The sequence below is a fragment of the Coffea arabica genome, chromosome 9e (assembly GCF_036785885.1).
Source record: "Coffea arabica cultivar ET-39 chromosome 9e, Coffea Arabica ET-39 HiFi, whole genome shotgun sequence".
Lineage (NCBI taxonomy): Eukaryota > Viridiplantae > Streptophyta > Magnoliopsida > Gentianales > Rubiaceae > Coffea > Coffea arabica.
The window spans coordinates 29,153,905-29,179,876 of NC_092327.1; the positions used below are offsets into that span (position 1 = coordinate 29,153,905).

The 25,972-nt window shown below is 33.2% G+C and overlaps 1 protein-coding gene across 3 annotated transcripts; it reads left to right on the forward strand.

The window, feature by feature from the left end:
• Positions 1 to 7,334: 7,334 nt before the first annotated feature.
• LOC113709750 (uncharacterized) lies at positions 7,335 to 17,846 on the forward strand. Of its 3 annotated transcripts, none has more exons than XM_072065376.1 (5): positions 7,335 to 7,808; positions 8,002 to 8,248; positions 8,339 to 8,390; positions 9,276 to 9,398; positions 14,448 to 17,846. In XM_072065376.1, the coding sequence occupies exon 5, from the start codon at positions 17,042 to 17,044 to the stop codon at positions 17,684 to 17,686; it is 645 nt and encodes a 214-aa protein (XP_071921477.1). In that variant the 5' UTR covers positions 7,335 to 7,808; positions 8,002 to 8,248; positions 8,339 to 8,390; positions 9,276 to 9,398; positions 14,448 to 17,041; the 3' UTR covers positions 17,687 to 17,846. The 3 variants fall into 3 exon arrangements, with proteins under 3 accessions (XP_071921477.1, XP_071921478.1, XP_071921479.1); XM_072065377.1 differs by having other exon boundaries at positions 9,293 to 9,398; XM_072065378.1 differs by having other exon boundaries at positions 8,011 to 8,248.
• The last annotated feature ends 8,126 nt before the right edge of the window (positions 17,847 to 25,972 follow it).

Here is a 25,972-nt window from a genome sequence, read left to right on the forward strand (position 1 = left end):
GTGAAACTTTGGATGGAGACATTTCATAATGCAACTTTTTAGGCTGCTTAAGTAAAGAAAGTTAAGGCACATAATTTCCTCTATGTTGAACAATAATTGGTGTACCGAACCAGAACCATGGTACAACTGGACGAGGAAAAGGTGCAAAGAGTGCTTGATATTTCATTATACAACTCAAATTATGAAATTCTCAATCGCATTTTGCTCTTTATATATATATTTTTTGCTCAACAATTACATAGTATCCATTGACTTCAAATGAAATCATAAAGAATCTGTCAACCTACTCACTTAAGATGCCGCAATTGAATTTGGAAGTCATTTTCTGCGACAACTCAAGTCTCATACTCCTGAGTTCAGAAATAGTTCATGTTGCATAACGTAGGCAAACCAATTTTTGCTATTTCCTTTGAAACAACTGTTCTCTCTTGCATGGCAGCTGAAACTTTGATGAAAGTGTCTTTTCTCCAGATAAAAGAATATGTGCAGCTGATTATATTGTTTTTAGGCAGGAAATTAGATTTGCATTAATGATAAAAGATTTTATTCTACATGTATAGCAAGGTTTTGAAAACCAAACTCATTCATTGACCCGAAAAAGTTGTTGGGTCAATGGTCAGTACTCAGTAGTTTGATCATTGGGCCAATCGTTACTGACCCTGATATAACAATTATTCCAAAAATATTAATTATATAAATTAAATATTTAAACTATGAAAAAATAAAAAAAAATTAAAAATGGCAAACAGGACAAGAACCACATGTATTCATTGGCGGAAGCATATGTAAGCAAGTGGGGGCAATTCTTTGGGAAAATTAGTTTTTAAGCTTAGGAAAATTAGAAAAATTTTAAAGCTGTATCTTATTTGACTCTACTAGATTTTTTTCAAATAGTTTTTTATCTACATTGATCCCCAGCCAATTGAAAGTTCATAATTGTTACTCTCACAAGAATCTTGGATTAACTTAAAGTTAATAATGGAAGTTATTTCAAAAATAAATTCTTTCAAAGTTTCCAAATTTAAATAGAGAGAATGATTTTCATTTCAAAATTTAAGCATAATATGGAATTCAAAGCATATTAAATTCAGAAAATAATATATGTTTAATATAAATATCAATTAGTTTTAACAATACTAATACTTCATTGAAAGAACATGATCAAGTTGAACACCTTAGTGTTCAAATTTATTTAATTATTTTAATGAGTTTGAAATTGTGTTCAAGCTTGATTATTTATTTACCAACCTGAATTTGAACAAATTTTTATATGTCTAGCCAAACTCAAGTAGCATAAACATTTTACCTAGAAGTTCAAATTTTATGCTATTCAAGTCAAGCTTGAGTCGAGTTTAAAAGGTTGCCAAACACAAATTACTATTCAAATTTGACTTGATTAGTTCATGAACCAAATTTGAATGAACTCTCATAGAATGAAACAAAATTTGAATATTAAGTAGGCTATTGGGTCTTTCGATCCTAACACATTGATAAAATTATTATGAAACTAATGCAAATATATATATTTGGTGTAGTGTTTATATTACGTTATATACTAACAAGGCAAAATAAAGGAGGACGTAGAGCAGAGAGAAATAGACAAAATAGTAGGGTGAATTAGTCTTTCATTTCATTCAATTCCCAAAAAGATTACAAGAGAGGTTGAAAAACCTCTTTTTATAGATAATACAAGATCAATGGTAAATGAACTTTATTTGATATTCATACATGGATTTAGAACTTCTAGATTATGAATTGAGTTTTTATTCCAAGAAATACTAAATGTATCGAATGAATCTTGAGATGAAATACATGTACCAATTTTCTAGGAGAACCAAATGGCCGTCCACATCAATTCCTTTAGTTATTTCATAACACTTTCCTTTGAATGTACATTACATAAAGAATATATCCCATTAAAATCTTACTAGGAAAAAGTCCAGTGAGGAAAAACCCTAGTGAAGGAAAAATAGTACACTATTCTTATGTATTAATTTCTCCTTCTGATTCAAATATCATTTGAGATATTTTAATCGATGCATTCTAATTTTTTTTTACTAATTTCTCAAACATTATAGTCGGCAATATCTTAGTAAATAAATCTACTAAATTGTTACATAATCAAATTTGTTATACATCAATTTCACCATTGTTCGGTAAATCATGAGTAATTTTTGGTGAAATATTTTTGTCCTATGTCCTTTAATACATCCCCTTTTTAATTGTGTTATACAAGCTGCATTGTTTTCATATAATATTGTTGGAGGATTTTCTTTTTCAGGTGATAACCTATAATTCTTTTGAATATAGTGAGTCATTGATTTTAACCAAACATATTCTCGACTGGTTTTATGAATTGCTATTATTTTAGCACAATTTGAAAAAGTGGTAACTGTTGATTGCTTTGTAGATCACCATGAAATAGCTATATCATCACACCTAAATAAATAACTAGTTTGAGACTTTGCTTTATGTAGGTCAAATAAATATCCGACATTGATGTAACCAAATAATTCGATTCGATAATTATATGAATAAAATAAGTCAAGATCAATTGTTCTTTGGAGACAGTGAAAAATGTGCTATACATCATTTCAATGTCATTTTGTAGCAGAGGAGTTAAGTCTTGCTTACATATTCATAGCAAATAATATATTTGGTCTTATACAATTAGCAAGATAGATTGGTGCATCAGTTACACTAAGATATGGTACGCAGGACTAAGAATCTCTTCATTTTCCTCTCTTGGTCTAAAAGGATCTTTAATAGGATCAAATGATTGAACGATCATTCAAGTACTTAATGGATCCATATAAAACCACTTCAATACTTTTTTGGTATAAACAGTTTGGTGGACAAAAATCCTATTTTTTAAATGTTTAATTTGTAAATCAAGACAAAATCTTCGATCTCAAATTCATTCTTCAAATATTCAACTACTTTTTGGAGCTCTTCAGGAGTTTCAATTAAATTAAAATCATCAACATTTGTAGCAATAATTTCAAAATTTGACCTATATCCCTTTATGAAAATATATGGACATATTGGATCATTTGTATAACCTTTCTTAAGTAAACATTCACTAAATCAATTATATTACATAAGTTTAGATTGGTTGAACCCATATAAAGACCTATATAATTTAATGGAATAAATTTCTCTAGGATTTGATCTATATGCTTCAGGCCTGAAACTAATAGCCCATTTGGTTGAGGGGTTTTGCACCCCTTAATGGGAATGAGAGGGTAATGATTGTCATGGATGGTGTTTGGTACACCACTTTGGGCTTTTTCATTACCCACTTTTGGATCTTCCATTATCCAAAACTCCTTACCCACTAAATTGGGCACTTTCACTCCCATTACCAATCAAGACAAAAAAATAAAACAAAAACAAACCAAAAAATAGCTAAGGAAAAGAACAATAGCCGACACATCTAATCTCCACCCGCTCACATCTTTCCTCCAACTCTCCTACCTCCTCACCTCCCCCTTTTTGTTTCATCCCAATTTCTCTCTTCTTTTTCTCCCTCTTTGTCCCATGGAATTTTTCCTCCTTTTTTCTCGCACAAAAAAAATCTTGGTGTGAGGAGAATTTTTTTTATTTTTAGTAAGAATTTTGAAATTAAAATTTGTTGAAATGGTGTGTAAAACTGGGATTATGGTGGAGGCAGTGAGAGGTGGTTGTGCGGTGGTGGCAGTGGCAAAGGGATGAAGAGAACCACCAAAACTGAAAGCAAACAAAAAAAGGAAAAAAAAAAAGAAGAAAGAAAAGGTACAACAAAAGGACAACAATCATGGGAGATCGGTTAGCAACATCCAAGAAATCAAGGGAAAGGAAGCAAAAAAAAAAAATGGTGGAAGGAGAAGCCGGGAGGTGATGGTGGGAGCCGCTGGAGATGAAGAGAAAGGAGCAAAGAAAGGATAACAATTTTCTTTTTTTTTTTCTACTAAGAAAAGTCATTGTCATTATGGTAACTACCAAACACAAGATTTCATCAAAAGGAATCTTGACAAATTCATTATCATTGAGGGGGTCTTCCATAGTGATTGTCATTGTCATTCATTAATAGCTACCAAACGGGTGGTAAATCCTTCAGGATTTTTCATAAAGATATTATTATCTAGTATTCCATACAAATAAGCAATGCCTACTGAAGAGCGCATGGTATACATATAACAATTAGCTCATCTACAGTCAAGTTTTACCTTTATAACATCCTAAATATCCCACACGTGATTTTTCACAAGTATACGAGTCGAGAGTGAGTATAGGGTATTAAGTGTCGAACCCACATGGAAAATTTTCAATTATCGGTGATTTTCGAACTTCTTTATTATTTAGACTATCACAAGTGCAAGAAATTAACTTTACACTATAAACATGAAGTAAAAGTAATAAAAATAACACTAGAAAACTCCCAGAGGTATGGAATTCCTTACTACTCTTGCAAATGAAGTTACTAGTTAAGTGAATGTTATTATCTTGGCTAGTTATGGTGTAATTTCCTAATGTATGTGAAATTTACTCTCGTAGTAAATTAACTATACTTGTAGCTAAGTCATATCTGTTCTCGTGGTTATGAAATCAACTATAAGTTCATTTCTTCTATGAAATTACATGAAACAAGTCACTAAAGCCACATAGGTGCACCTCTACTCTTGCGAGTGAAATCTCTAGGTTTATCATTTCCTTTAACTAGTGTTAAATTTAAATTCTCATTGCAAATGTAACAACTTAAGATTATCATAATTAATGGCCGGTTAATCATGACTAGAAAAGTAAAAATGATAAATAAATTGTTCAAAATAATATCATCAAATAATCAAGTAAACATCACTAGCAAGATATAGAAAGTTCATCCATAATTCTAGGCATAAGCTTTAGCTAAACATGAAAAACAAGATCCAAACTTGTATTATAGTTAAACATGAAATCAAATACAAGAGAGAAAGTGATAGGAGAGAAGTCACCTTTGTTACATAAGCACTAACTCTCCATCTTTGCTCTTCAATTTTTCATCCAAATTTAACTACAAATATAAGAAGGAAAAGCTATACTAACTATATTATACTACCCTAACTAATGAACTAAGGAAATTCTAGTAAAAACTACATTTTTGTGAAGTTTCTCTAGGCTTCTAAAGTTGGTAAATGCCCTCCAAAGCTGCTCTTTATATAGGAATTCAAGAGCCAAATGAGTTGTCTCTAGTTGTCATTTTTTACTCTTGAAACTCCCATGAGTTGTTTCTCCAAGTTTTCACACTCTTCTTGGTCAGATACGGCCGAAATTACTTGCTGGAATTGAGTTGAAAAGTTGTGTGAACAAAGAACAAGTTGCAGATTGAAAATGATGAATACGCGACCTCAGGTCGCGTATTGCACCTCGCGTTTTCTCCTTTGCAGGTTTGCACTTTCTGGGCAGAATTCATCCTTGCTCTGTTTTTGGTTCAATTTCAACTGAAACGTTCTTGATGTTAGAGGCTGAACTAGCTCTTGTACATAGCATAAAAGTTGTAACCCTTTGAGTTAGCTTTCCAATGCATCAAGAATCATCTAATTTGGAGCTCTGTGGACCGAGAAATGACCAAACAACCTTTGACTGGTCGGAACTCTGTTTCAGCTTTTGACAACAGAGTTATACTTCTGTATTTTGACTTTTTGACAAGGAAAACGACTGAACTGGACTTCAGTGTGTCTCTTAGCTTCAAAATAGTTCAAGAATCACCTCAATCCAATGCTTGTAGCTCAAGATATAGCCAAAATATCACAAGGTGTTAAAGCTGGAAAACTTGTATTTCATCCTTTGAACATTTTGCACTTCATGTCTTTTTTTTTATCACTTCAAACCATCATCAATCATTCAATTATCTTCTCAATTCATGCCATTTGATGAGTGAATCCTTAAACCTACAAAAATATAAAGTTTTCACCATTAAAATCCAAAGAAATGTAATTTTTACCACTTAAAACATAAAATGCATATTTTCACTAGAATGATAACTAATTAGCTATAAAAGTAGTTAAAACACACCAAAACTAATTAATAAAATACACTTAAAACATGTAAAATATACACTTGTGAAACTCTCCCACAATTGAATCATTGCTTGTCCTCGGGCAATTAAGAAATACTAACCAACAATGATTCAAAATTTTGAAAATAAACATATGTGCACAATTCAATTTCATTTTCTCAAAACAAGGTAAATAACCATTATGCAATCACTCAACTAAGCTTAAGTACTCATAATATCAAGTAAAGGAGAGTCAATTATGCCATTATTTTAACTAGTTTAACTCAATTTCTCATTCTTACCCCATTTTACAAGCAACTCATATGGTCAATAAAATGCTTCCTAAACCCATGATCATCTTCTTATTCATATTTAAAGAGGGATTTATTCATATATTATAACTAAATATTACTCAAATTGTGAAAGTACCTTTTGATGTGAAGATCGATATTTTTAGATGAAAATCGCCGGTTACTCAACACTTCATATCCTCAAGTTGCCTTGCCTACTCTTAATTCAAGTACCGTTTTACACAAAAGTCGATATTTTTAGATGAAGACTCCTGGTTACTAAGTACAAGAACCATTGGAATAGAACAACCGCTACAAGAAAAAAGGTCATTAGTGACAACATTTCCTAGTGATGACAAAAAGTCATCACAAAATGAGGTTGTTTAGGGGCGCCATTGAAGATTGTCACAATTGACTCAAAGCAACTAAGTTTTCAGTGAGGAACCTTAATTGTCGTCACAAAACTACTTTGCGCCATGGGACTTGGAAGGCACAAGTTTTACGATAGTGACAATTTGATAAAAGTTGTTAGTAATTCTACCTCTTTCTTTGACAACTTTTCATTATTGTCACTGTTTATATTTATTGACGATCGATTTTTGTCAGTAAAACTATAGTGTAGTTAGTGACAACATAGTGTCATCACTAACTTGAACATCTCCAATGCAATTATTTAATTGTGAGCCTCAATATTAATTTAATTTTTTTAAATTTGGTGATTTATTAAACTAGTCATAGTTACTCAAATAATAATAGGTTTTTAACTGGAAAAAATTAATGAAAATTTCTAGTTAGAACAACTATATAAACTATTACAACTTGAGAAAGAGTACATTTACCAGTTGTTTGAATTTAGCATAAATTTTTCATCCATTATAATTTTTTAATAAATATGTTAAGAAGTAGTGATTAGAAATACATTAATAGATTTAAATAAAAATTGAAGCTAAAAATTGACTTGGATTGTCTTGATTGACTAGAGCCAGAAATTTGTTCAAACTAAAAATGAAAAAAAGTGGCGCGGGTACTATACACTAAGAAAAGGTACCACTCTTACTCCCCACATCTAGGCGTCTTCCGTACTCTTCACACTCTCCATCCCTCAGTCAACTCCTTTATTCTTAACCCATTTATTCATTTTCCAAAACCCTAGCAGCAACGGAGGCAGCAGCCGCCGTCATCAAAGATGCAGATCTTCATGAAAACCTTGACGGGGAAGACCATCAACCTTCACCATCGACAATGTCAAGGCCAAAATCCAGGACAAGGAGGGCATCCCCCTGGACCATCAGTGCCTCATCTTCGCCGACAAATAGCTAGAGGATGGTTGCACCCTAGTCGACTACAACATCTAGAAGGAGTCCACCCTCCACCTCATCCTCCGCCTCCGTGGTGGCGTCAAGAAGCTCAAGAAGAAGACCTACACCAAGCCCAAGAAGATCAAGCATAAGAAGAAGAAGGTCAAGCTTGCCATCCTCCAGTTCTACAAGGTCAATGCTCAGGTAGGTCCTCTCATGTCTCTACTTGTTTCCCTAATTTTTTCCCCAATTAATTTACCTAAATTTTTTCCCCAAATATTTTTTTACAAAATTTTTTTGATGGCTAGTTTGAGTCATGGATTTAATCATCTCCTTCTGCAAAATTTTGCAAAATTTGCCCTAATTTTTTTTTTTTGCAAAATTTTTTTTGGTTAAGGAATTCAAGGTGGGGGATGAAGTATTCGAAAACATTGACAAAGCCAAAGGGATGTGGGTCACTGGCGGAGTACACTACAGTGGAGGAGAAGGTACTTGCTTCAAAGCCCAAGAATTTGAGTTTTGCTGAGGCTGCTAGCCTTCCTGTTGCCGTTGAATAGCGTACAGGAGAGTTGAAAGCGCTTTCAACTGGTAAATCACTTCTTGTTCTGGGTGGTGCTGGTGGAGTCGGATCTTTTATCATTCAGGTAAAAATTTTGGCCTTTCTTTTTTCTTCGTTCAGCTTTATCATTTTCCTTAAATAATTTTGGGTTTCTTCATTGTCTGGGTCTATGCAGCTGCTACTGTCTTTCTTGTACCTTTTTTGGAGAGGAAGGGAAATTTCCTGAGGTGAACTTCAATTTCATTAATTTTGGGTTATTTTCTTGCGTTGCTTAGGTAATTTCTTTTAACCACGTGATGCATCAAAATTCATAAAAACACAATAATTTTACAGAAATTTAAGGAAAGTTTCATGGTTTTAAGTATTTTTGTACCTTGTTTCGCTTCCAATCTATATGTATGGTAAATCACCCTTGTTGGAAGTCATAAAAGATTTCTTGTTTTGCGTTAAAATATTTGGCTATGGGTTCAACATCAATTTTAGTGCTTTTGCATAAGTATACTACAGGTTGTAAACATTTTTTGAACTCTATTTTCAATGTCGAGTTAATATCGATGGCAGTGTAGTGGAGGTAGATTTTGCATGTTTCGTTTAACAATTTGTATGCTTTCATGTACTAAGTGATCCTCCCATGCGTGGCAGGTTCATATAGATTCCGTAACAATTACTTATTAAGATTCATTTATCCTCTTATATAGGTCACGCAAATGCCGCACAACCTGTGTGCTTCTTACCACTAGGCTTATTTTATTTTACCTATTAATGTATCAGATTATCACTCTATAGATAGAAGCTTAGCTAAAAGGACATTATAGATGTAACTAACAAAGGCTTCAATGCAAAAAACGGTCTCATAATTTCTTCATGTTATGTCTATTGATAATCAAACAATTACAGCTCTTTGACATACAAAAGATTGGTTAGCTGTTGGTTTTTTTTTTTCCCAAAACATTGATATGTTTGGAAATGATTAGCATTGGTCTAACTTTCGATAATAAGAGAACCCCTTCATTTTTTTTTAACCAGTCATTGATATCTATTTTTATTGTCTCTCTGCTATAAGTTTTTAGTATTCCATTTTGATGGATGAATTTTTTTTTTAACTGTAAAAGGATTGGAAATGATTCAGATAGGTTGTCTTCAATTGAGTCAAAAAGTGCATTGGTTGGGAATGAGAGCCAAAAAATGAAGGGTTATTGTCTGCTACATCCTCCTCACATTGCAAGCTGCTGAAGGTTCGCACTGATACTGCTAAGCTTTTTTTCTTGCAAAACCTTTTCTTTAAGCTAATAGTATTGATTTCAGTTGTACTATATGTTTTAGATTGTAATGCAAAAATACATAAGGAGCTATCCAAATGTGTAAAAGCCTTTTTAGTGATAGCCTCTGGATGTATCTCTCTCTGAATCTGATCAATTCGCATATCAATAGATAGCCTTCTGTTTTGCCACCATTCATGTGTTGTTGCACATTTTGCCACCATTAATCTATTGTTCTGTTTTGGACATAATTTACTCTCTTCATTTATTTTCAGAACTGGTGAATATGGGCTGCTTTTCATTTTGAGTTTGAATGACAAACTTTGTTTTCACACTTGTCTAAGTTACTTTAAGTATCCAGAAATGAGTGTGAGAATTACATACTTGTTATCATGTCTCTTCAGTATAATCTAAAGTTCTATGTTTTGTCAAGTATGTTAGCCAACAGAATTTTTTTCAAATTCAATATTAAATGTATGTCTCAAAGAAAAGTTACTTAGATATTCCTATCAATTGACTTTCTTCTTGATTAATGTGCATGTTAGATTGAGTAGGCTTCTGATCTAACGCAATGCTTTGAAAACTAGTCTTCAAATCAGTGAACCTAAAATAACCAATATTTTTAACTTTAAACTTTCATTTACTTTGGTGCAAATATGTCAAGTCTGTCTTTTTTCTATTAATAATGGTTCGTTTGTGATTTGTTGCTTTGGAATTAGCAAGCTTCAAATATTTTGCAATAGTTGATCCACATTCATAATGATGCAAAAGTCATATAAGCAATCCAAGATCAGGTCGAAGATGATAAGGCTATCTTTATTGAGCGAATAGTAGTAAAATCCATTTGTTTAATTTTTCCCTTGATTTCCAATACTTTAAAACACCCTGGTAAAAATCAGATGTATTGGTCAGTTCCAAAGAATTAGTGATAATTATTGAGGTTCAATAAACAACAAATGGAGCAATACTGTGCTAAGCCATCCTTAGCAGAGACAAAGAAATGTTTGTAACTTTGTATCAATTAAAATTTCATATTTGGCTAAACCTTAGTAGCAGTTTTAGGTTTGGCTTTTCAATTACTAGATAAATTGAAAAGTAGTTTTGAAGGTTAACCTTTGATTAGAATCCTATTGTTTTTTGTTGCTACCTTGCTGCTCGCACTGAAGCTTCCATCAATTTTGATGCTTGAGAGGGTGCTATGGTCAACAATGTTGGGTTTGTTCTCTTTGATATTTACTTGAAAAAAGTTTGCAAAACTTTAGGGAAGTTATTGAATTTATATGGTTGGATTAGTACAATCTCATTTTTATATCTATACCCAGTTGTTGGTTGGAAGTTCTTAGTGCTTTATCTCTTACTTTGCTCTTATTTAGTCACTGTCTAGATGATACTTAAAAGAAATGATTTTGCTTATTTTCTTGCAAATTCTTAAGTTCTCTTTCTTGTTTCAACTTTTTCTTATCACCTACTAATAATTGAAGTACTTCACTACAGATATGTTGCTTATTTTATATTTTTGGAAAGATCAGCAGCAAGAGTTGTTAATTGACTCAAGAACTATAGAGAAAATCTTATGCTCAAGATATGTTTCAACGACACATTTTTTTTGGGGACTTGGATTTGTTTTGTAAAATTGCCTTGACTTATGTGTGAAATTTAGGTCAAATACCACTTATCCAACTATTTGTATGGTGTTGTTGAACTTGATTATGATATTTGAAAGCTTAAAATGATATTTTGGCATTTCGTAATGTAATGGATGCCTTCATTTGTTAATTGTAAAGCATTGTCGTTTTTTTTTCATTTTAAGATATAATTGTAGCAGGAAAATCATCAAATTTCATGATGGTAAAGTGTTGTCACTGAATCAGATTTCTCCATTGACAACCACTTATTGTTATGGAATTGAAAAGTATTTAGTGACAACAAAAGTTGTCAGTAATTAGTTTATACTAGTTGACACTATGGATTAGTTTTAGTGACGATATTGCTTTGTACATCATTGACAAGATATTGTGTCATCACTAAAATTACAACAATTATTGACGACACCAGTTGTCACAAAATAGTACCATTTACTGATGACTTTTAAGGTTGTCACCGTGTACTTTTACCGACGGGCCTTTTGTGACGACTCTGTGACGACTAGAAAGTTGTCAATAAAATTTATCAGTGACGACTTTTTATTTTTTTGACGAAAATGGCTGTCACTAAAAACCAATTTTCTTGTTGTGTCTTATTCTCTTTTCTTTTTCATTCTTCTTTTTTTTTCTCTTCTCTTTTTTTTCAAAGCAAAGATAACAACATTGCCTCAAGAGCGTAATCATGAGAAGAGCATTCACTTATTGACCATATTAATCAATTAACTTATAAAATCAAATAAAGAGAAAAAATTTCATCAAATTTGCACAATTTAGGCATGATTTTCTCCACTTTATAGGATATACTTTCCTACAATTATAATAATTATAATCACATAATAGTCATTTTCAAGTTAAATGAGAAGTTAAGTTTTTAAGTCACATATATTTATCTCAAAAGTAGAACAAATTTGGTCTACTAATGGTATGGAACTTGTTACCCCTTGAATAAAATTGAAAAAATTTAAAAATTTTTGGGGCATTTTTGCAAATTTAGACAAGATTTTGAAAAAATTTTGGCAGAATTTTCCCTTGTAAATAGACTATACTCCCTGCCAACAAACCCAAGATTGACAATATTCAAGTGTAAGAAATATTTCCAAAACAAGTCCAAATCATTTTTCACCACAAGTCAATTACAACCAATATATATAATCTCAATTCTCCTCCCCCCCCAGCTTAACATGCACACTATCGTCAATGTGTAAAAGAGAAATCAAGATAAAGAAGGTAATACTCCTCTATGTAGTGATTGACGTATCATGAAGTGTTACAAACCGTTGTCCGCTTATCTCCAAAATTTCATGAGTTCCATTGGATAACCATTAGTACTAAAACCTAAAATATAAAATGGCAAATAAACTAGGTAAGGGTCAAAAGATGCAAAAGTGATAAAGGGATGAAGAATTTTTACAAATAACTCTGTGCCAACATTTTCTACATCATCACACAACATTTTCCAAACATTGGTCAAAAGAGATTATGTCCCACATTGGTTCGAGAGATGAAAAAAATCGATTAATATGTAAGGGTCCGAGACCTAATAACTTAAGTTTTTGGATCAGAGTTGGTTCTCTGACTTACATGTTAGGCTTGGCTGGTATTGGACCAAGTGACCACGTGTGCCATGGGTTTAGCAAGGGTCCGGTTGGTGTTAGACAAAAAAGCCAAGGGTTGGCAAGTCTAAGTTGGGTTTCTGACTTACATATTAGACTTGGCTGGTATTGGACCAAGTGTTGGTGTTAGACTAAAGAGCCAAGGGTTGTCAAGTCCGGAATTCAGTTTGGATGTTAAAGAAGAGTAGGTCCATGATTGAAAGAAGATATGACCTTAACTATTAGGTGGGGTTGCATTGAATATTAAAGTGGACTTAAGAAGGGCTTGTTAATTTGGGTTCAATATAAGGGATTACTCATGAAGGAGAAGATTTGTTAGGTTCATGAGTAAAAGATTATATTTAAAATTGGTTCGAGATTTATTAGGTTTACGAGTAAAGAATTATATCCTAAATCGGTTCGAAAGATGAAGAACGAGAGGTTAATATGTAAATAAAGTTCCAAAACCTAATAGATTAAACTTTTGGGTCAGAGTTGGATTTCTAACTTATATATTAGGTTCTTTGATGGGTTCTTTCAATGTGTTTCTCCCTAACAGTAGTTATTGAGATAATATATTCTTTAGCCGCCTTTAGACTTCATCTTTAATTAAGTGAATGAACTTAACCTATACAGAAAAGAATTCTCAATCTAATGGTTTCTTATTACCTCTTATATTATGTTAATAAGCTACATCTCTCTCTCTTTCTCTATATTCAGTCAGCTCAAGTTTCCGTTAATCTTTATATCTCGAATTGATTAATTATATTCAACTTAATTTTCTATGGTGGATCAAAATTTTTGCTATTTAAACTTTGTAAAAAGTAAAAATACCTACTTTGAAGTGACCAGAATTAATTGGAGAATTTGGCTTTGACCATCACGGGATTTATTAATTGTCACAATTCACAAATGTGATACGAACAGTTGGGGCCAACTGACACTTCACATTCAATTATTGGCTCATGCAAACTTGAAGTATAATTCGAGTGCTAGTATAAAGTTAGAATTACAAACGCTCCCAGAAAATGAATGCATGCACTTTTGTAAATTCCCAACTTGATTCACCTGCAAGTAAAATTTTTTTTAAGCTATAGTTGTATGAGGGTCGCAAAAAATATTTTTAAAGACAATTTCTACCCATTATAGAATTGAAATTTCTCCAACATGTTTTTCCAAATTGTAGACTGACTTTACAAACATGATTAATGATAAGAGAATATTTAACGTACATTTTGTACAAGTTTGGCATGAATTTTTGGTATGTTTTGAGAAGATTAAAGCCATATTTGAATTCTTTTGGTGATAATTGCTTAAATATTGTTTAAGTGTTCAAAACTTGATAAATGAATGGATTAACGTGTTAATTCTGTGAAATTGTGAAGGATTGATATATGGAATTCATGCACGACATGAAGAAAAATGTAAGGATCATCTGGAGAATTAAGTACAAGGATCTAGAAGTAAAAATGAAGAAAAAGAAAAGAAGTGAAAAAACTGGAAATTGACCAGCACGGATCCGACCTCGGATCTGTGTGTACCAAGGATGATCCGAGCCTTCGTCTGTACTTCTAGAGTAGTGGATCTGAGATCAAATGATCCGAGCTCGGATCCATGTGAAAAAGGCCTCGGATCATCAATGATCCGAGCTCGGATCCAAGGCTCGGATCTGCCTCTCTCTGCTACAAGTGGCACAACCATTTTTTCTCACTTTTCACACAACTTTCCACCGTTTCTTACATTTTGGTGTTATTTGATTAACTAATTATATGTATTTCACTTGTTTGTAGGAGGTACCTGAGTTTCAACATTGCATTTGAAGAACAAGCGTAAAAAGGGAAGTTTTCTTACCAAATTATGTTTTAAGTGTTTAGAATTCCCATTCATATATACAATGTTGCATTTCCAGTATATTCAAGTGAGTTTTAGTGATAACATATTTATAAATGCTCATGGACTCATTTGATGTGCATTTCATGCCCAAAGGTGCCATTTTGGTGTAAAAGTGCAAAGATGACCAAAGAAACTCACCCCTCGTTTTGCAATGTAGATGTGTTTGATGTGTTTTGAGAGGTTGGATATTTTGTTTATGGTATATTACACTTGCGTGGGGGTTGGATTTGATAAAAAGTTTATCCAATGTGTAATTTGGAATTGGCCTAAAAATGGAGAAAAAGTTTGAAAAATTGCAGTTTCTGCAATTAGTGCAGAAATGTGCTGATCCGAGCTTGGATCCGACAAAACCCAGACGAATCCGACCTCGGATCGGTTGAGGACCAAAGGCGAAATTAGAAGATCCGACCTCGGATCCTAAGTTTTTCGCTCGGATCTGAGGGCTCGTCTGTGTTTCTAAAAGGCCGGATCCGAGCCTATAGGATCCGAGCTTTGGTATACACGATCCGACTTCGGATTAAGTATTCTTGAAAAATTCAGAATGGGGAATCCAAGCTCGGATCCAACAAAATTCAGTCGGATCCAAGGGCTCGGCTGAACATCTGAAGTAGCAGATCCGAACCCTGTCGGATCCGAGGGCTGCTAGAATCGATCCGTGCTCAGATCGGTTCGCGGATATAGCAGAACCGAAGCCTCGGTTCTGCCATTTTCTAGCTTTTTCCTATTTCTCTTCACCGAACCCTAGCCTCCTTTCTCCAATCTCCTAATTTACCCACCAAACTTCCATTTTTTAACCATAAAAACATCTCCCTACCACTTGTGATTATTAACCCTAAACAAATTCGCATCAAAACAACATTCAAAAGGGATTTTAATCATCTTCAAGAGACTTTGGGGTCAACTGAAATTCTTCAATTTCGGGTCGAATTTGGGTTGTTTTCTCCCTCTTTTTGGCATCATTATCATCCCATAGCATCACTCTTCACATTTGAGGTAAGAAATTTCAACTTTCTTTGTTATTTCACATTTCCTATTTCTTATTTTTTTGTATTTTTCTATATATTTGGGGAATACATGTTTGTTGAAAATTCTTGCTATAATTGTACTACATTGTGTTAATATGTGTTGTTACAATTATTTTCATGCATAGTATTGAGAGAATCGTGGATTTGGTGATATTTTTTGTACATTTTTTCTCAATTATTAGGTTTGCGCTTATTTGTTATTTGGACTTGGATTTCTTACTTTCATTTAATATATTAATTTGTTCTAAGAAGTATAAATCACTTTGGTGTCAATTGATGATAATATGCATTCATTAGAACAAGTTGGTATATATTTCTTTCGAGAAATTGCTAGATATTGATACGTGCTAAAAATGGGGAGGTTCTTAGTAATGCATATGGAGTTGTTGCTTTTTTATGATGTATAAAAGTTGATTTTGTAGCATATTGTCCTTAATAGTCCATTTTACTTTGAGATGTTACTCCATTCTTGTAAATGGCTTTAACTCTCAAGTGTTTGGATTTATTATGTGCGTAGTGATATTCTTTTGAAACTATGAATTCTAAATGTTAAAAGTGAATTTGAGAAAGTGTTAAGAAGATTATTTGCTTGTAATTGTGATTGTTGGCAGGGAGTTTTGTCCTTTTTCAAGGGGAAACTCTGCCGAAATTTTTCCAAATCACTTTTTAACATTATTGGTCGTGTATTTTCAAGGGATTTAGAATTCTTCTAATGTGCGTTTGATCTTGTTTTTGATATAGGTACTATGGCTCGTACAAGATGATCTCGTGTTCGTACTCCTTCACCTTCTTCAAGTGAAGAGCGTACTCCTTCAATACCTGAAGAGTCACCAGTGGAAGAATCTCCTTCACCACAGTTGCCGCCACGCTTACGGCGTAAGAGAGCAGCTACGAACCATGAGGAGCTAGCTCCAGATTATGACACCACTCGTTTCACCTACCTCGAGAATCAACAGTGGTACGAAGTCGGCTTAGACAAGGAGATCATAATTGAGAAACACTTGGCACCAGAGGTGGATGACCACTACAAGATCTCCATGGTATTCAAGCGACTTGGATGGGAAAATATACTCAAATCGCCGAAGCATTACTACCCCAACTTGGTCCGAGAATTTTATGCTAATGTGGAGGCCAAGCAGAGCCACAGTGGGATTTTAATTGTCTCTTGGGTTCGAGGCAAGAGAGTGGCCATCACCCGGGATACAATAGCCTGATTTGTCAAACTCAAGGATGAAGGAGTGGATGTTAAATTGACCAAGAAATTTAAAGCACGTGATCCATGGCAAGTGGGAGAAGCTGTGTCACGTCTTGAGGGTCGGTACCGTGAGCGAGGAAGTTCTAAGAAGCTCATACTAGATGCGGATTCCTTTGAGCCTCGGTACCATCTTATTTTCTATATTTTCGCTTTCAATGTGGTACCGAAAAGATGTGGAAAACGGGAGCTCCGCAATAGTGACCTCTACTTCATGGATAAGATGATGAATGGTGTAGGTCGACAGCTGACTGGTATTCCTCTGGCAAGCATTATTATCAGTTATATGAGGACCACAGCTTGCATGAGGGCTGGCGAAACCTGTTTTGGGTTCCCTCGCCTTCGCTCCCTTATTTTTGAGAAGCTCGAGGTTCCTCTTGGAGCCAAGCGAGCCATTGTCACTAGGGCTACCGAGGAGGTCAATGCCTCGATACTCAAATCCTTGGGTGTCCCTACTGATTTTGGAGCTTCGTTAGTTCGAGACGTTGGAGAAGCTTCGACCTCAACTCAGCCCTCACCGCACACTGAGCCAAAACAAGAAGCTCAAGAAACGGAGGCACAACAGGCTCTACCTCCTCCCACTCCACGACCACCACCTCCTCCGAGATCAAAATGGCAAGAGGTCCTCAATGCCATATGCTGTATGGAGACAAAGGTCATGGAGTGCATCGATCAGACGGAGCGACTGATGATGGAACGATTAGACAGGCATGATCACCATCTACGGGTGATGGAGGATCATTTCAATATCCGCCGTTCACCTACTCCGACTCCGCACCATGAAGAAGGACATATTGGTACATCTCATGGTTCTCAAGGAGTTGAAGAGACCGTGGATCCTACTTCTGAGCCGCCATGAAAATCTATTGCCGATTGGAACTTTTGCAATCTTTTGTTTATTTATTTTTCTTTTATTGTGTTCAGTTTAAACCTTGCAGTTTTCCTTTGGATAATCTTGTGCTACTTATGTTTCTTCGTACCCTTTGTTTCATTTTGGATAGAATTTGGATGTTCGTGAGGTTCGTGGCTTCAAATTGCATCACCACTTCTTTCTAGGGGAGTACTAGTTTCTTTTACCTCCCTCCACAATGAGGATATTGTGAATTTTAAGTGTGTGGGAGGAATTACTTTATCTTATGGGTGATTGTGTCGTGAAGTGCATGATTTTAGTTGTTTATGGCTTAGAAATGTTGGAATCATATGTGGAAATATTGTCATGAGGTTAATTTTCTTGAAATTGAGGTTGTTGGCAAAGAGTTTTATCCATTTATATGGGGAAAGTCTGTCAAAATTTTTCTAAAAAATTTTCCAATAGTTCATTGCATTTTTTCAATAAATGGCCAAAATATTCAATTTTAAGTGTCTATTTCTTCCATTGGATAAAATGTTATATGTATTTTGGGAAGGTTTAGTCCTTATATGGCTTGGAATTAATTATTATGCAATTAGGATTTTTACATTTTAGAAAATATATTCAGTTAAATGAGGAAAATTATGCTTAGAATTTTGCATGTTTAATGATATTTCTCATTTTTACTTAATTTTATAAGTAAGTGATTGATATAGTCAAAACAAAGCCAGATTCATCCTTTAATTATGCTCAGAGGGAATATTGAGTGTGAGTTTTGTTAATAAAAAAAATAAAAAATAAAAAAATCTACTCCAATGATTCACATACCGAGTAACCAGGGGTTGGCATTTACAAATGTTGACATTCGCGTAAAAAGGTATTGGAATTAAGAGTATGCTTAGCAATTTGAATAAGTGAAATGTTGAGTAACTAGAAATGTTCACCTAAAAGTGTCGATTTTCGCGTAAAAAGACATTGTCACTATTTAAGTAAAAAAGAAGTATAAATAAATCCCTCTTAGTTATGAAAATTTTGATGGATATATGATGAGAAAGACCATAAAATTGACTATGTAATTTACTTACTTGTGAAATTGGGATAGGATGAGAGATTGAGTTGAAGTTGTTAAAATTAAAGTATAATTATCTTTCTTTAACTTGATATTATGAGTATTTAGTGTAATCTGAGCAATGGCATAATGATTGGTTTCTAGGTTTTTTAGGAATTAAATTTGACAAAAATACGTATATTGTTTTATTTCTTGAATCATTGTAGTAAGTTATGTGTGAATTGCTTGAGGACAAGCAATGATTCAAGTGTGGAGGAATTTGATAAGAGAATATTTAACGTACATTTTGTACAAGTTTGGTATGTTTTGAGAAGATTAAAGTCATATTTGAACTCTTTTGGTGATAATTGCTTAAATATTGTTTAAGTGTTCAAAACTTGATAAATGAGTGGATTAACGTGTTAATTCTGTGAAATTGTGAAGGATTGATATATGGAATTCATGCACGAGATGAAGAAAAATGTAAGGATCATCTGAAGAATTAAGTACAAGGATAGTAGGAGTAAAAATGAAGAAAAAGAAAAGAAGTGAAAAAACTGGAAATTGACCAGCACGGATCCGAGCTCAGATCCGTGTGTACCAAGGATGATCCGAGCCTTCGTCTGTATTTCTGGAGTAGTGGATCCGAGGTCAAATGATCCGAGCTCGGATCCATGTGAAAAAGGCCTCGGATCATCAATGATCCGAGCTCGGATCGTTCTGCACCCCTCGGATCAAAGGCTCGGATCTTCATCTCTCTGCTGCAAGTGGCACAGCTGTTTTTTCTCACTTTTCACACAACTTTGCAGCTATCTTGGGTGAGAGAATTCTGTGGCACATGATTCTGCAACAAAAGGGAAGACAAAATGAGTTATTGACAAGTCAAAACATATCTTTTGACTTTCTTTAACAAAATCTTAGTTGTTGGAATCATGAAGGAGAAAAGAATGTGCTTTCCACCGCCTTTTATGCAGAGAAGCAAGGAGAAGCCAGACATCACCATACGTAGGGAGTTTTTCCTCTTGTAATAAGTTTTCTCTCTAGCTATAAGTTCTTGAAGAAGCACTTGGAGACTTCACTTGTAATCATCTTGTACAAGACATAGCAGAAATTTGAAGGCTTCACCATTAATTGGCTAAGCTTTTCTTTATCTTTCTTGTACTTGTACTTTATCATGTTTTGCATTAATAAACTTGTGAGTTTGATTGTTATATCATTCATGAATAGCTAAATTTCCTTATCTAGGGAGTAGATGAAACCTATGGCTAAATGATATGAATTGAATGTGATTTACACTTGTTGTATCTTGTATTAACTTGTCTATTTGTGCAGTTGTAATTACTTGTTATTGTTTGATCACCAATAGCATGTTTATAGTTGTTATTATTCAATGAGAATTGGAAGTAACAATGGAAACACATAAGTAGAGCTTAAGTTGTATGTTCATAAAAATAGAGGTACACTTAAGTGGATTACTTAACATTTCATGAAGGAAAACAGAGTAGAACTAGTATTTCACCATGAAAATAGGGAAAACTAGACTACTCTAGGCCATTTCATCATGAGAATGAGATCTGGTAATATTGGAAATGAATCCCTGGTTAAACAAGGATTGTAACAAGAGGTAAATCTATTCATTTGTGTTGTTTATGCCATAAGTGGAATTTACATCCCTAGATTCAATTTTGAGTGAAAGTTCTCCATTTGCATTTAGCATTTATTAAACCAGATTGGTAAACAATAGCATTATAATCTTCTTGCTCAGATTCATGGTAAGTCTAAATAATAGAGAAAATAAGAGCCCGGTACTTGTTTAAATTGCTCATTGTGGGATCGACCTGATATTTGCCCAAAACTACTAAGTGACCTGTATACTTGCAGTTCAACGGGTAAAATTCGGAAATAAACTTGCATTGATATAAAAATCCTGTCAATTAACAAAGTAAGCAAGTCATTTACCGTATTTTTTTTTGGTAAAATAAAAGTTTGGGTGGATTCGACCCCAATTACCACCGGGTCAGGGCAAGCCTTTAGGATCATATATCGCTTACAAAAAATGTGAACAAGTCATTGGAACCCGGTACCCCTTCAAATTTATCTTCCTTTACTAGGCACGTGTCGGGTACCATCACATACACCATTTGATTGACATGAGTTTGGGTTAGCCATTTTTTTATCATTATTTGCCCTGCATATCAACGGTTACCCGATTATCGAATATCCATTCAAAGTGAGTCAATCAACGGGTATCGCTCTATCCCGCTCAACATTTAATTTTTTTAAATGATTTATATTAATTTAATGTTATATTTTACATATTCATCTAAGACTCAACATAGATTTTTTTTTCTTAAAACAAAGTCTCCTATTGAAAAAAAATACAAAGAGAATACAAGAAAAAGAAAAAAAAACTGAAAGAATTCAAAATCAATGAAAATTTAAAAAGTAGTACCTCTTTTTTAAATATATATTCCACATCAATTAAGCTTTCCTAAAAAACATAAGAGATCATGACCTCTATGAATGAATCTTGTAAATAAATTATAGTCTTTCATATTTGTAGTGTAATTTGTATGATGAAATTATTTATTTAACTCTAAAAATATTATTTTGTAGTTGACAAGGTTCAAACCTGCGCTCTAAATTTTATACCTAAACCCTTGTTAAGTGCAAGTGTACAAGTCGATGCTCGTAGTATTGAGGAATTAAGATCGACCCATGACGATTACCACCAACTACTAAGACTTTTCACTCACTCCATTATGTAGGCCAACAAAAATGCTTAACTGAACCAAATGACAACAATGTATAAAAATGCAAAAGCAAATTAGTAAACTTGAAAAAACTCAACCAAATGCAAATGTTCTAATGTATAGAATTCACTAAATATATTTAAATATGGATGAACTAGTCAGTTATTGCTAATGCCCTTGTCTTGCTAAGAATGGATTTCACTCAAATAATCCGAACTTGCCTTTGCCAATAAACCGAATATAGCCAACACTCTAATCTGCCTACTTTCGTGGTGAAATCACAAGTGATGACTTAATTTAACACAAAAAAAATGCCAAAAACATCCACCTAAGTGTGCCACTATTTTTGTGTATTTACTCCTTAAGTTCCACCTATTCCATTTTCATTATTGTCAACTATTTTCATAGATTAACAATAACTATCATGACTTGCAAATGGTAATCAAATACTCACAAGTATAAAAGCAAGAATAGATAAACTAGCAAGTATAAGAGATAGCAATAACAAACTGCATTCAACCACAATCAAAGCACAAATAGTTTCATCTATTCCTAGAACAAGATAGATTTAGTTAGACATAATTGATGCAAAAAGAAAGTTCAAGTCTTGAATGTAACCAAAAGTATTTAATTTCAGCCATATTGATACCTTATATTTTGATATAAGCAAAGGTAATCTTTAAAATATATTGATTGACCAAATTGTGCTCTAATATCTAATTAAGTAAATTTATTAAGATGATATTAAAATAACTAAAATAATATAAAATTATAGAGAATTTATAAAAAAAAAAAATCATTTGATCAAATGAAGATAGCTAATTTTTTTCCTTTTAGTTCAAATGGAGACTTCAAGTAATTCTTAAAATTCTTGTGATTTTTCATTAATATATGTAATTTTTATTGAATTTTCTTGTACATGTAATTAAAAGCTCCATAAAGCTGCCAAATAAAGCATGTGTTGTGAATGTGCTACATTTATTTTGTGTGCTAGGTTGAGCTTTATAGTTTGTATATGCATGTTTTTATACTATAATGTACAAAATTATAAATTGGCAGATTGTCTTCATTTGGTCGAAAGTGAATACCTTACAACTATTTTATATTTTTGTAGAGTTTCTAAAAGTTTTGGGATTTTACTGTAATTTTTTTATAACACTAACATTATTGCAAGGTAATTACTACTGTAAGATTTCTTTAATTGATTTAACCCTAGAGGCAAACGATAGATTTTTTGTGTATTTTCATATCACATTAATAAATTTTATTAGTCTTCACAGAATGTTAAGGACCAATTTGCCAATTAATATATTTTAAGGATTAAATATGTTTAAATCAAAATGTTTGGGAATAATTTGGTCGAAATAGAATATTTGAGGACTTTGTTTGTTTCGGCTAAAATATTAAGGACCAATTTTGTCCAACCCTCATATTTTGAGAACTAAAAGTGTATTTTTCCGTTGTACTTATACTTGATTGCTTAATCTATTTACTGCTATATGCAATATGAATGCAACACAAAGCCATGAAAAAGTAGGAAGAAAATACACTGAATTGAAAATGTAGAATACATAATTCTAACAAACAAAGAGTCTAGAAGCAAATCAAAATTGGCTTAACTTTAACTAATAAAATAAAAAATGGAATAATTTCAGAAACCTCTCTCGAGGTTTTTGACAATTTCATTTACATATCCGATCCTCTAATATTAAAAATTACACTGGCCTCCCTTGGTTGACATGTTTGATAACAAAGTCAGCCCCTATTATAAAAATGACCTCAAAAGTGAAGCAAAAGTACCAACACACACTAGAAGAAAACAATTAACACTTTTTGGTGGGGAAAATGCCAATAAAAAAGAAAAGAAAAGATTGCCCTTAGTCTGATCCTCTCAAGATAGTAAAAAAAAAAAAAAACATATAATAAGCTGCACTTTTGACTATTGAGTTCAAGAAGAACTGTTGGTAGTGCAACAAATATTTCATGCCAGCATATAAGGTTAGTGAAAGTGCCAAAAAAATTCACACCGTTTTTAATTGACGATGTTCTATAAACAAAGTCATCTATGACTATTATAAAATAGTACAGAGGCACATTAACATGCACATTCACAAATATAGTATATGACCTTCTAAGAAGTTTAAATCATACTCATGGCAAGCATTAAAATGACAAACAAAATCGATACTTAAAAGACTTGGAAGTAAGTTTAATAAACCAATAAAGTTTTGATCTTTCTCCTCTAGTGATTTCGATGGAGTCTAAATTGCAGTATATTAGTCACCTTTTTACACAAATCTTTCACCAATGAAGGATCACAAATAGCTGAGCCTCTAGTTCCTTGAGTTTCTTTTTTTTTTTTCCTGAAAGCTATTTTGGTTTTTTTTTTCAGAATAATGCTATCATAAGTTCTACTTGGCTCCTCAAGCATATATACCTCCAGCTATCTGGCACCGAGTAGCAGAAAAAATTGTATTTTCAAGCAATTTACTTTTCTCATTTTTTCACTATTTTTTGGCACAAATTTTTCACGGCCATTTGGTCACTTGAAGGCTTCTAATGGTGACATTTGGTCACACGCACATGAAAGAGGAGGCCAGTGTAATTTTCAATATTAGATGGTATTTATGTGAAATTGTTAGAAACATCAGTGGAGGTTTCTGAAATTGTCCCATAAAAAAATTTGGCAGGCTAATCTCTCAAGTTCTTGAGAAATTTGTACCTTATCAGGCCTAGTCACCACTGGAAAGGCTGTATACTATTGGCTATGCCCGGGGCCACTTCTGACACTAATTGATGTTTTGAGATTTCTTCATTACATTACTTCCATAGCTGACAAAGATTACTGACTTGGGAGCTTATTTGTCCAGCCTGGTGGTAGTAGTTAAATGTTCTATCCAGGTTCAGTAAAGTATTGGAGGATCAATGCTGGGAAGTATTTAATTATGAAGCAGACATAAAGTAAATTTTGCCAAAATTGTTGACCGATTTTGGTTCGTTCGTCCTCTTCTCTCTCTTTAAAGGCGTCGAAGATAAGCCTGAAATTACCATTTTCTCTCTAAAGGTGTTGATGATCAGCCACCAACCATGTTTTGGTTGGACCAAGTAAGGCGGAGCTGTATGCATGAAAGGTAGAAGTGCTAAAAAGTTGTACCTGTGCAGCATAACGGTCTCACCCTTGCACAGAAAAACCAATGTTTGATAAAAATGAGTCTTTTCAATTTCTTGTAAAGACATTATGACACTTGCACATTGACAGGATATAAAATTCGGTACGTAGCATTAATCTTCAAAAGTTGGACCATTTTCCGAACCAACTACCCCTGCTCTACCTATTTAAGATTAAAGGTGTCGAATTAATATTATTCATTTATATAGCTCATCTACGAAGAAATTACAAACTAATATTGCATCACCATTTGGCTCAAGAAGAATTAGTAATAACAACAACAAAAATTACAAATTTTCTCACCTAAATCAATCAATTTGGAGCAGGATTGTAAGGAATTAGGAAATTAGGCAAATCTAGTGAACATATATTTAGTTATCTACAAAGCACAAGTCACTTCAGTCAGAAAGCTTTAAATTACATGCTCACTTATAGTTCACGTGGCTCAAATTCAATAGCATTACTTATTTGTCGTGTAGTATCTCTTAAAGCAATAATCACCTAACAGCAGTAAATAAGCTGTACTAAGTCCTTGTAAGAATTACACATTGCCCTCGCCTACCCATTAAATGCACATAATCCTTTGGATAGCAAATTTTTTTAAAATAATTTTTCGCTTCCATTATAAACACATTTTTCAATTCACTTTTTTATATTTTCAATCACTTTTTTTATCTCACATACATCACATCACAAAAAGTGTTACAGTAATTATTCCAAATAATTATTTAGAATAATACCCTATCCAAACAAAGCCAATAAAATCCACTTGAACTTATCACCAGAATCTTGTTCTTAATATTTGGACAAGTGGTAGGGAGAAACCAACCCAGGTATTCAATATGAAAGTGATATCCTTTGTGAAGTACTTAGACATAGTTTAACTAATTGTACCACTAACATTATTATTATTTGTACCTTTTAGAAAAAGGTACAAGTATGCTCGTCTTGTAGGTCTACCTAAAATTTTTTAGCATCCTTTCGACCAGCACAGGTATATTTGAGAAATATTGCGCCTTTACTGAATTTATTACAATCTTGATCTGAATGGGGATTTCTTAACAAATCTATCCATGCGAATTGTATCAGGTGGATAATTTTCTCCCCTCACTTTGTTTTTAAATTTGTTTTAGCAAGGAAGAGTAAGAGAAGAAGAGGGGAAATTGAATCGAGCATCTCTAATTTTTAAAATCCTAATCTTAATTACTAAATCAAAGTGTCGTGTCGTGTCGTGTCAATACCAAAAACCCATTTTAGAATGGAAATTGTACCATAAAAACAAGAATATATCCGGATAATTCAGATTGAAGCTTAAATTACACATA